The sequence below is a fragment of the Babylonia areolata genome, chromosome 12, assembly GCF_041734735.1.
Source record: "Babylonia areolata isolate BAREFJ2019XMU chromosome 12, ASM4173473v1, whole genome shotgun sequence".
In the NCBI taxonomy this organism is placed as follows: Eukaryota; Metazoa; Mollusca; class Gastropoda; order Neogastropoda; family Buccinidae; genus Babylonia; species Babylonia areolata.
In genome coordinates, this window is record NC_134887.1 from 33,373,775 (window position 1) to 33,386,695 (window position 12,921).

General features: G+C 42.8%; 1 protein-coding gene across 2 annotated transcripts in view; it reads right to left on the minus strand.

Moving 5' to 3' along the window:
- Positions 1-5,982: 5,982 nt before the first annotated feature.
- LOC143288552 (tRNA (uracil-5-)-methyltransferase homolog A-like) overlaps positions 5,983-12,921 on the minus strand; it is a 29,626-nt gene continuing 22,687 nt past the window's right edge. For both annotated transcript variants that reach the window (XM_076597146.1, XM_076597145.1), the window contains exons 14-19: positions 11,582-11,642; positions 11,229-11,350; positions 9,180-9,255; positions 8,565-8,678; positions 6,978-7,074; positions 5,983-6,255 (exon numbers count right to left, since the gene is read on the minus strand). In XM_076597146.1, the coding sequence (XP_076453261.1) occupies positions 6,102-6,255; positions 6,978-7,074; positions 8,565-8,678; positions 9,180-9,255; positions 11,229-11,350; positions 11,582-11,642 (624 nt within the window). In that variant the 3' untranslated portion in view covers positions 5,983-6,101. The remainder of the gene's footprint in view (positions 6,256-6,977; positions 7,075-8,564; positions 8,679-9,179; positions 9,256-11,228; positions 11,351-11,581; positions 11,643-12,921) is intronic.

The following is a 12,921-nucleotide window of genomic DNA, read 5'->3' on the forward strand; positions in this document are numbered from 1 at the left end:
TGTGCATTAGTTATTCAGCACTGTGCTCCTACTGACGGGACAAGATTTCACGTGCTGCAGTCCTGCCCCCTCCGTGATTCTTGTGCTGCCAAAATTGTAACCTACCTGTAACATTGCCGTGGGCATATAACTTGGGTGTTTTGCACATTTTACACATCACTGAGTTGTTAGAACATGGTTGAATGAGTGGATAAATGCACACTTGTTAAATATCGAGGTTTTTTGTTTTGTTTTCTTTTGTTTTTGTTTTGTTTGTTTGTCATTTTGTTTGTCAGTTTTTAGTTGTTGGTTGTTTTTTTAGTTGTTGTTTTTGTTGTTGTTGTTTGTTTGTTTTGTTTTTTGGTTTGGGTTTTTGTTTGTTTGTTTGTTTGTTTTTTGCTTTCTTTTTAGGGGAGTTTTGGGTCTGGGGACACACACACACACACTCACTGACACACACACACACACACACACACACACACACAGAGAGAGAGAGAGAGAGAGAGAGAGAGAGTTCTTCTTCTCTTCTCTAGTCTTCTGGATAGGTAGCCAACATTCAGTCGACTTGTCAATCGTGAATCTGCTTCACAATTCTTTTCCCGGCGGGGAGGGGGCCGGGGGGGAAGGGGGGGGGGGGGTTGGTCCGAGATGGCCGGCTGTTTCAGTTAGTTCTCAGAGTTTAACAGGTTTAGGGGGGTTGGGGGGAGGGGGTGGGAAATGGCTGTTGTTTGGAACTGGTCAGAGGTTGGCCACCCTGGGATGGAAGGCTGCCAGGGACGGCGCAGTGGCGGCTTCAGTGGGCAAGTCAAGTTGTTCCGTCATTCCGGGATCATGGTTCTAGGAAAGAGTCATTTTTCCTATCGCCGGCACACACTGCCGACAAGACCAGGAGCCGGCCTTATCTAAACAACTTGTCAAACGAAAGAAGGGGCGGCTCGTGACGAGCCGTAGCACAGCGAACTTAACTTGCATGAAAAAAACCCAGTCATGACTGATTCAGCAAATAGAGGGAGTGTTCTGCAAGTTGTGGGTCCAGGCTTTACCTGGAGCTGCGCTATAGGTCATTACAGAGAGCTGAAGCACAGGTGTGTTGTCAGCTCCAAATGTTGCGATGCTTTTTCCTTTGATGGTTTCCTATTTTTGTTTGATGGTTTCCCTTTTTCGTTTGATGGTTTCCCTTTTTCCTTTGATGATTTCCCTTTTTTTTGTTGTTTGATGGTTTCCCTTTTTTGTTTGATGGTTTCCCTTTCTCGTTTGATGGTTTCCCTTTTTTGTTTGATGGTTTCCCTTTTTTGTTTGATGGTTTCCCTTTTTTGTTTGATTGTTTCCCTTTGATGGTTTCCCTTTTTTGTTTGATGGTTTCCCTTTTTTGTTTGATGGTTTCCCTTTTTCGTTTGATGATTTCCCTTTTTTTTGTTGTTTGATGGTTTCCCTTTTTTGTTTGATGGTTTCCCTTTCTTGTTTGATGGCTTCCCTTTGATGGTTTCCCTTTCTCGTTCGATGGTTTCCCTTTTTTGTTTGATTGTTTCCCTTTTTCGTTTGATGGTTTCCCTTTTTTGTTTGATGGTTTCCCTTTCTCGTTTGATGGTTTCCCTTTTTTGTTTGATGGTTTCCCTTTTTTGTTTGATGGTTTCCCTTTCTTGTTTGATGGCTTCCCTTTGATGGTTTCCCTTTCTTGTTTGATGGTTTCCCTTTTTCGTTTGATGGTTTCCCTTTTTTGTTTGATTGCTTCCCTTTTTTGTTTGATGGTTTCCCTTTTTCGTTTGATGATTTCCCCCTTTTTTTTGGTTTGATGGTTTCCCTTTTGTTTGTTTGATGGTTTCCCTTTTTCGTTTGATGGTTTCCCTTTTTTGTTTCTTTCTTTCTCCTTCTTCCTCTTCTTTCTCCCCACTGCCCATTATGTCCTCTGGCATGTAGGGCCACAACGAAGATCTGCAACTCTTGTCTGTTTTGGGCCAGCCTGTGAACGGTACCCCAGGTGTGCTTCATGGTCTTGAGTTCTCCTTTGGTGTTCTGCTGCAGGTGTTAATTCTTTGGCCTTCCTTTCTTGGCTCTTCTGGTGTCCAGTGAAGGGTTGTCCGGGTGATGTTTCTTTGCTGTTTTCACATAACGTGTCCAATCCATTTCCATTGCCTTCTCACAATGATGGTCTCCATGTTCGCTTAATTGCATTGGGTGAGTAGATTATACAGGATGCTTATTTTTCCCTTCTTTTTATGACCATAAAAATACTAGTTGTGTAAATGAGTGCATGCTGAAGTAAGCAATATTTGAATAAAGGGGGAAAAAAGATATAAGGTTCCACATGGATTAACATTTGATTGTTTCCCCCTTTCAAGTATTCTTAAATGTCTCCTCAGAATTAGATGAAGTCACTTAAAACGACAATGTCATCACAGACTTTTATTAACCATTGCCTCTTGTTAGAATAAGATGTAGTCACTTACTATGGCAGTGTCATCAGTCTTCATGAATCATTGGATGTTGTTAGAATTAGATGTAGTCACTTAAAATTCACATTGTCATCAGTCTTTTTGAATCATTGCCTGTTGTTAGAATCAGATGTAGTCACTTACAGTGACAATGCTATCAGTCTTTATGAATCATTGCATGTTGTGCCAGTTTGAGGTGCTATTATAAGTAGATAGGCGAGCGTTGCTAAATGGACTGTTGCAAGCATGGGTCTGACAGTCCCACAATGTGCAGATACAGAGAACTACTTCTGTAACAAGTATAGGTCTCACACACAGTGAATTACTTCTGTAACAAATAGAGGTCTCACACACAGTGAATTACTTCTGTAACAAGTACAGGTCACACACACAATGAATTACTTCTGTAACAAGTATAGGCCTCACGCACTCATGATTAGGGAGTAAGGGACATCTTGGAGAACAACTTGAGATCAACTGTGTTCGATGGAGTAGAATATAAAGTCTTCTTTATTTCATTTTATTTTTTAAGTTAAGTGAACTTATAATATATAGTTATGTAAATATAGATAAGGACAATTAGAGCTTAAAACAAAAACAGATAAGATTCATAGACTAATCAAGCCATGTGCTCACATCACCTGTTGCGACGATAATCTGTAAAGGTTCTTGCAACGTATCGTTCCAGATTCCAGAAGTGGGTACATGACGAAGTAAAGTTAATGCCAGCTCTTCTTTGGGTCTCTTTAGTGAGTACACTGCGACACAAACAGATGGGACTTAACCCACATAATCACCAAAGACGTGGAACAAGCTCCCTGATAACCTCCGTCATTCTGATTCCCTCGCATCTTTTAAATCTCGTCTCAAAACTCACCTTTTCCCTCAGCAGTAAGTTCAATTGTGGCAGTTCCACTTCCTTTGTGTTAGCTGTGCTTGACTATATATGTATACATATGTATGTGTACATAACTACATGCACGTATATGAATGTGTATTGTGTGTGCTGCGTTTATATAAGTTTGTGCCTGCCTATGTGTGCGTATGTGTTAGGGTAGCTGTTAGATACACATGTATTGTTAAAATGTATGTATGCAGTGTGTGTGTGTGTGTGTGTGTGTAGTCACATTTTGGTGTGTGTATGTAACATAGATGTAATGTTTTATGTTAACAAAGCGTTTTTGTAAAGCACCTAGAGCAGATTTCTGGATAGTGTGCTATATAAGTATCCATCATCATTATTATTATTATTACATACATGTGGACAGCACCAGCCACACCCCTGTTCGCAGTGCCAAAGGAATTCAAAACCCTCAGTTGGACTTATTAGTCATCCTGGGCCCATCCAGTGTAAATACCATGCTTGCGAAAGAGAATCTTAACTTTTTGAATACTGATAGGTTAGTGATGTCATCAACAGTCACAAAAGATGCACACATAAATGACACACGATCATGATCAGATATTAACTCACTCAGTACGGCCAGTCCTCTCTTCTCCTCGACACAGACCCCTCGGATATCCAGTGGGTGTCTCAATGACCCAACCTTTAGCTTCCGTCGTCAGAATTGTGGTATTCTTTGTCAACATTCACCTCTTCAGTATAAGAGCCTTCCGCTTGCAATATTTTGATGGTGGTAATTGGGGTGAAACGCTGTTAACGTCGTCTCTTTCGCCGTTCGTATGGAGAGAGTTAAGCTTTCATACAAGAATGACACAGGTTGTTTCGGTCTTTTTAACTCATGATCAGGTCTTTATTTTCCAAGTGAAAATCAACAGTATGATGAAAAATATGTACACTCCAGGCCCAGGTTGTTTTCAAGAAAGTAAGAAAAAGAAAGGAAATAGCTCAACAAGTGAGATGAGACAGTGTGTGTGAGTGTGTGTGTGTGTGTGTGTGTGTGTGTGTGTGAGTGTGGTTTGTATGTGCATGTGTGTACATTCATGCAGCATTTCAATGCACAAGCATGCATATGTGTGTGTGTGTGTGTGTGTGTGTGTGTGTGTGTAAGTGTGTGTGTGTGTTGCGAGTGCGCACGACTGAGAAAAAGAGAGCATATCTATACTATTACATAGTTTTGATGAACAAAATTCTCTACCTATCCTGTATTCTTTCTCCCCTTCCTGCTTGCTTTTCTCTGCAGTTCTGTTCGAAGATCATGTACACTGACTGGGTTTACACATTCCAGGAAAACAAACCAAATACGATTCATAAAAAAATCAAGACATTCATTTTGCCTGCAAAGAAGGACACCTCCACTGGGAATGACAATAGACTGCAAGATCCAAGCCATGAAATACGAAAATTACACAGAATGTTAAAAAAAAGAAAAAAAAAGAAGAAAAAAGAAAACATTAGCATTAACAATATCTCTGCAATGCTACCTGTCTGAACGACATCAACAAATCACATCACTGGTATAAAAAGTAGTTATCAATGCAAAACAATGTGCAAAAACAGTTCTCCTTAACAACACACACACACAAAAAAAATGGTTGGACCGCACTGCAGCGATGTGCTCTTTCTGGGGAGAGCAGCCCAGATTTCACACAGAGAACTCTGTTATGGCAAAGAGCGACACAATACAATGCAATACACAGAAAATCACAGTGTGTAAGCAAGACCAGTAACGTACATCAACACTCAGTAACTAACATGTTCGTCACTTCAATGCGAAATCTTGTCAGGAAGCGGTGGGATCATTTTACAGCAGATGATGAATTCACGAACGTGTGCAGTTCACGTCACTCCCAGACAGGCCAACATGTCCTGTTCCCTCATTTCCATTTTTGTACAATACTCTTCCTTGTCGCACTTTGTGTGTGTGTGTGTGTGTGTGTGTGTGTGTGTGAGTGCGAGTGTACATGTGTGTGAGTGTGCGTGTACATGTGTGTGTGTGTGTGTGTGTGTGTGTGTGTGTGTGTGTGTGTGTGTGTGCTAGCACATTTATAAGCATTGGCAGACACATCCCCTCTACACCATCTGCCTACTCCCAAGTCAATGTCCAACATTAAAAAAAAACGGAAAAGAAATATTTTTTTAAAACTGAGCCTCTTCCATTCACTGTTGCCAAGTTCCTTCCAAGTAGACCACCACCGATTTCAACGATGTGGAAAAGAAGAATTCCCTTTTCTCTCCTTTTGTACACACACATACACACACACACACACCGATGCACACACACACACACACCCACTGACGATTTGAAAGGATAGATGTGGAAAAGAAGAATTCCTTTTATCTCCTTTTTAAACACACACACACACACATGTGCGCGTGCGTGCTCCAACCATTTGAAAGGACAGATGTGGAAAACAAGAATTCCCTTTATCTCTTTTTTACACACACACACACATGCACGTGCACAAGTGCACACACACACACACACACACACTGACGATTTCAAAGAACAGATGTGGAAAAGAATTCCCTTATCTCTTTTTTACACACGTACACACACATGCGCGCACACACACACACACACACACATGTACACACACACACACACTCTGACGATTTCAAGGAACAAATGTGGAAAAGAAGAATTCCCTTTATCTCTTTTTTACACACACACACACACACACACACACAAACAACCCCCCCACCCCCACACACTCTGATCCAGAGACCCTGTCCTGTATGTCTTTAGCGGAGAGCACTTTCTGCAGCAGAGTGGATGGACTGTGGAGTCAGTCAGAGTCATTGCTGCTGGCCTCAGAGGGCTGGCGCTCAAAGAGCACCAACAGTTCAAAGTGGGAGGTGGAGGGGAACATGTCCATGGGGACCGCTCGCACCACCTTGAAGGGCTCCCCTCGGGTCTTCCGGGACTTTGGGCGACACAGGCTGTTCACAAAATAAAAATATACATACATACATATATGTATATATATACACTGACATAGACATATACAAAGACACTTTCAAAGAAGAGTACACACTCAATGTCATTGGATCAGACAAGCACAAAGGGAGAACGCTTTCGAGGAACAGTACATACTCAATGTCACTGAGTCAAACACAAACGGAAGACACTTTTGAACAGCACATACTCAATATCAAAAGATCAAACACAAAGGGAGAACACTTTCAATGAAAAGCACATACTCAATGTCACTGAATCAGACAAGCACAAAGGGAGAACACTTTCAAAGAACAGCACATACTCAATGTCACTGAATCAAGCACAACGGGAGAACGCTTTCAAAGAACAGCACATACTCAATGTCACTGAATCAGACAAGCACAAAGGGAGAACACTTTCAAAGAACAGCACATGCTCAATGTCACTGAATCAAACAAAGGGAGAACACTTTCAAAGAACAACACATACTCAATGTCACAGGTTCAGACAAGCACAAAGGGAGAACACTTTCAAAGAACACATACTCAATGTCACTGAGTCAGACAAACACAAAGGGAGAGGGAGAACACTTTCAAAGAACAGCACATACTCAATGTCACTGAATCAAGCACAAAGGGAGAACACTTTCAAAGAACAGCACATACTAAATGTCACAGGATCAGACAAGCACAAAGGGAGAACACTTTCAAAGAACAGCACATACTCAATGAAGTTTTGCTTCGCTCCGGTAGGATTGCAGGCAGCATATACAATTCGGTTGAGGCCGTGACACGTCCGTAATGACTTGATCACACTTGGGTCTGGAAAGAGACGTATCAGGTTTAAGACACAGTGTTCTGTCAGTTTGTGAGTCATTTTGTGTTGTTTACTGTGTTGTCAGGGGTGGCTTTCAGATTGTGCTCATTCATGCAACGTTCGTTTGTTTTTTTTATACTATTATAGTGAATACTATGAATATCATTTCCAGCAAATGTATGTATCTTTCGACTTTATTTGTATTTGTATTTCTCTTTTTATCACAACAGATTTCTCTGTGTGAAATTCGGGCTGCTTTCCATAGGGTGAGCGCGTTGCTATACTACAGCGCTACACCATTTTTTTTGTATTTTTTCCTGTGTGCAGTTTTATTTGTTTTTCCTATCGAAGTGGATTTTTCTACAGAATTTTGCCAGGAGCAACTGTTTTGTTGCCGTGGGTTCTTTCACGTGCGATAAGTGCATGCTGCACACGGGGCCTCAGTTTATCATCTCATCCTAATGACTAGCGTCCAGACCACCACTCAAGGTCTAGTGTAGGGGGAGAAAATATCCCCTTCACCCACCCCCCAAACCCTCTCAAAAAAGGAAATCCGCTGTGCACTCATGATAAACAAAATATTTTAATAAAAGAATGATATAATAGAATATTTCATCTGTTTTTCATCATTTCCTTGATCGCACTAATTCTTTGAGTAATTTTCATATTTTTTCTGTAAAACATGCTCTAAATCACTCTAAAACATTTAAGAGAAATTACAGCGCCTACTGTACCATTGTACAGAATCCATCTCATTCTTTCAGAAGTCGCACTGCTTGTTATACCCTTGTCTGTTAGTGGGTGTCTGTGATACTTGGGGGAGATGTGTCAGAATCGGTTATCTGCTGGACTTCTGATCCAGTGTTCACCAGTGATCAGGGTTCGAGGCCCCGTTTCAGCATGGTGTTGTGTCCTTGGCAAAGACACTTTGCTCCTATTGTCGACGGGCGCAATAGCCGAGTGGTTAAAGCGTTGGACTGTCAATCTGAGGGTCCCGGGTTCGAATCACGGTGACGGCGCCTGGTGGGTAAAGGGTGGAGATTTTTACGATCTCCCAGGTCAACATATGTGCAGACCTGCTAGTGCCTGAACCCCTTTCGTGCGTATATGCAAGCAGAAGATCAAATACGCACGTTAAAGATCCTGTAATCCATGTCAGCGTTTGGTGGGTTATGGAAACAAGAACATACCCAGCATGCACACCCCCGAAAACGGAGTATGGCTGCCTACATGGCGGGGTAAAAACGGTCATACACGTAAAAGCCCACTCGTGTGCATACGAGTGAACGCAGAAGAAGAAGAAGAAACTCCTATTGTCATCACTTCACCAGGTGTGAATGGCTACCTGACTTCAACTGGGGAAGGCCAAAACAGCAAAAGAAGAGGATTGGGCCCCGCCTTCCTTAGCAGTGCCCTTGTCACAGTGAATATAATTTCACTGCCCCGATGGAACAGTGACCTTTAACCTTTAACTTTTAACACTTGTGATACTCACGAAGACCACCCCTGGGAGGGTCCAAGATGGCGACACAATCACCAGAGACGCTGCGAATGATGTCCGATATGACGTGTTCCACCTTGGCGCAGTGGTAGTGGACGTTGGTCACCTCTGAACACATCGATCACATTCATGTTGTTACATTTGTTTCAACACACACAATCGTTCACTCTTTTATCTCTCGTTTTACTACATTTCATATTGCATGTGTGCAAAGGGTCAACAAACGATGCTTTTGAAAGAGCATTCCATCTTCATTTTTGACAGGTCATGGGCAAACGATATAGAAATGCCCATTGCCGCCACACCCCTCTCAAGAAAACGGGACACTCCATTTTTATATGTAAATCTGACAACGCATTTCTAACCCAAGCTGGAAGAGTTGCATCCATGATAATGTATTCACTTATCTGTTTCTTATTTCATTATATGTCAATGTTTCACATGAACCAAGTGTAGGCTCTCAAGGCCCGAGCAGTGATTTGGGTTTACGTAAAGGTCAGGTGTGTGCTCTGTTTAGTATCTGTCAAAGCGGATTGGTACAGCTGTGGATTGTTGTTGTTGTGGTGGTGGTGGTGTTTGTTCACAAGTCAAAGTTCAAGCCAACCTCACCATTTAGCGTGGCGTTGACTTTGGCATCCTCTATGGCCTCCTTGCACATTTCAACGCCAATCACTTTGGCCACCTTCTGCACAGTACAGCCAACACCTTCACTACATTACACACACACCAAAATGCACAGGACAGCCAACACATATCTTCACTACATTACACACACACACCAAAATGCACAGGACAGCCAACGCATATCTTCACTACATTACACACACACCAAAATGCACAGGACAGCCAACACATAACTTCACTACATTACACACACACACCAAAATGCACAGGACAGCCAACGCATACCTTCATTACATTACACACACACCAAAATGCACAGGACAGCCAACACATATCTTCACTACATTTCACACACACCAAAATGCATAGGACAGCCAACACATACCTTCACTACATTTCACACACACACCAAAATGCACAGGACAGCCAACACATATCTTCACTACATTACACACACACCAAAATGCACAGGACAGCCAACACCTTCACTACATTACACACACACCAAAATGCACAGGACAGCCAACACATATCTTCACTACATTACACACACACCAAAATGCACAGGACAGCCAACACCTTCACTACATTACACACACACCAAAATGCACAGGACAGCCAACGCATACCTTCACTACATTACACACACACCAAAATGCACAGGACAGCCAACACACATCTTCACTACATTACACACACACCAAAATGCACAGGACAGCCAACGCATACCTTCACTACATTACACACACACCAAAATGCACAGGACAGCCAACACATATCTTCACTACATTACACACACACCAAAATGCACAGGACAGCCAACACCTTCACTACATTACACACACACCAAAATGCACAGGACAGCCAACACCTTCACTACATTACTACATTTCACACACACCAAAATGCACAGGACAGCCAACACATATCTTCACTACATTTCACACACACCAAAATGTACTACCACACTAAAAAAACAAAACAAACTAAGCACCATCTGTCAACGTGAAGCGGTTAACATCTTGGACTGACAACTAGGAGGAAGCAGGTTCGAGCCTCATTAGAACTGGATTTTTTTCAGACTGTGGCTAGCTCCTCCCAACAGCTGACAAATGGGACAACAGCCACAGTTAAAGTAAATCAACTTCAAGGATGAGTCTTTGGAAGTGTTGCCCAAATTTCACTGCCAACTCTTCAAGTGTCTGTATCTCTCAGCCTGGTTGACGCCTGGGTATATCATGTGAGTACATCCTGGTTGACGCCTGGGTATATCATGTGAGTACATCCTGGTTGTTGCCTGGGTATATCATGTGAGTACATCCTGGTTGATGCCTGGGTATATCATGTGAGTACATCCTGGTTGATGCCTGGGTATATCATGTGAGTACATCCTGGTTGATGCCTGGGTATATCATGTGAGTACATCCTGGTTGACGCCTGGGTATATCATGTGAGTACATCCTGGTTAATGTCTGGGTGTATCATGTGAGTACATCCTGGTTGATGCCTGGGTATATCATGGGAGTACATCCTGATGCCTGGGTATATCATGCGAGTACATCCTGGTTGACACCTGGGTATATCATGCGAGTACATCCTGGTTGTTGCCTGGGTATATCATGCGAGTAGTCATGTCAAATAGTCCCAAAACCAAATGGCATAGCAGCAGCACCATCCCAATTATCAAAATACAGAAAACATCCTCAATCCCTGGGCAAAACACACACACACACAAGATGAAAAAAAGAAAAGAAAAACAAAACAACAACAAACAAACAAAGAAAAACAAATTTGAACTTGAAGTATAACACAAATTCTGAAACACACAACAAATACATCATCACAAATAAGCAATAAGCTGCTCTTTGAACCGGAAGAATAACAAAATTCCTGATTAATTTCTCACCTATACTTTTATCATAGCTTCATTTTCTTCCTGTGATGGTGCTTTTTCACATTTCACACTATAGTCTCTGTTCCACAATTGACTTGTGTGTGTGATTCATACTGATCATCAAACTAGAAGCAACAAACCTTAGCCATGGACTGCCCAATAGTACCAGTCCCGCAGCAAATGTCCAGAATGGTTGTGGTTGGTGAGGCACTGCACCAATCAGCTATGCACTTGTACAGCACTTCGGCAGCTGCTGTGTTCACTGAAAATAGAAATGAATGTCTGTCAACTGTGCAGGAAATTGTCAAGTGTGTATGAAAGTTTTAATGAAACCAGCTGTCCGACATCCTTCACATATCCACATTATCTCTTTTAAACACACACACACACACATGCACACACTCACACACACACACACACACACACAAACACACACACAATCAAACATAGACTAAAATGAAGTAAAGAAGAATGCAATACAAGGAAAACTGACCTTGAAAGAATGCGCTGTGAGAAATTCTGAACTTCATATCCAGCATGGTTTCGTAAATGTGCTGGAAACAAACAACACAGGCCACTGTAGAAGAAGGGAGCTGACACATGCATTTTGCAGAATGGGGCTACAGAGAAAATACAGCTTATATTGTATTTCATTGTACTGTATTGTATTGTATTGTATTGTATTGTATTGTATTGTATTGCATTGTATTGTATTGTAGTGTATTGTATTGTATTGTACTGTATTGTATTGTATTGTATTGTATTGCATTGTATTGTATTGTATTGTAGGTCAGGTCTCTACCTGCCACAGGTACCATGTAACCCTGTGCTACCTGTCACATGTGGGCAGATGGAGCTCGACAGCCTGGGAAGGCAGTCCATCTAAGACAAGGAAAAGTCTGAAGTAAAACCCATGAAGTGCTAAGGAATGCAGGACAGTCTCGACATGCATTGACCCTGGGTCCATGGCCATGTCCCGACTTTCAGTAGCCGCGCCCCCGTGCCTCCGAGGAAGGTTTTTGAGCCAGAGGCTAGGACAAGGACAGTCTGATATAAAACCTACGACCTGAGGACCTCACTGTCACCGTCCCAGCTTGCTAGGCTATGGCAGATGAACCACGGGTGTAAAGGGTGGGGCCAGTACTGCGCACACTGCACTCCACCTAAAAATTCCATTGCGCAGGCTTGAAGGACATGTCCACGTCCGCGCCACCAACTATTCCAAGTCCTGCAGCGATGGGAAAGGGGCGAAAACGGCAGGTGGAAGATGTCACTGGAAGCCGCAGTTCCAATCCTGCATGCAGGCGGTTCAGGATATTGGTCGCCTGATTGTTGACCCGGAGGTGACAGCATCACTCGGCAGCACCCTGAACGACCAAGCAGCCTTTTCTAGGGACAGCACTGCTTGCTCCACACAGAGAGGGGCCTAGAAAAGGTGGTCCAAACAAATGCTCATCTCCATACCCCCCAGTTGGCTAGCCGCGGTCAACGGGCATCTCCAAATGCGGTCAAACAACAATAGAGAAGAAAAGGCCGGCACCTGCCTCACAATTAGGTGCAAAAGGACTAAAGGTAGCATGCTGGAACATCAGAACCATGCATGACTCTGCAGACAGCAACCACCCAGAAAGGCGTTCCGCTCTAGTCGCACACAAACTTCAGAGACTGAACATTGACATTGCTGCCGTCAGCGAAGTCCGCTTTGCAGGGGAAGGCAGCCTCCAGGAACACGGCGCTGGGTACACCCTCTACTGGTCAGGCAAGCCAGAGACCGAGAGACGCCTTTATGGCGTAGGCTTTATGGTCAGGAGCACCATTGCCTCCAAGCTTGAA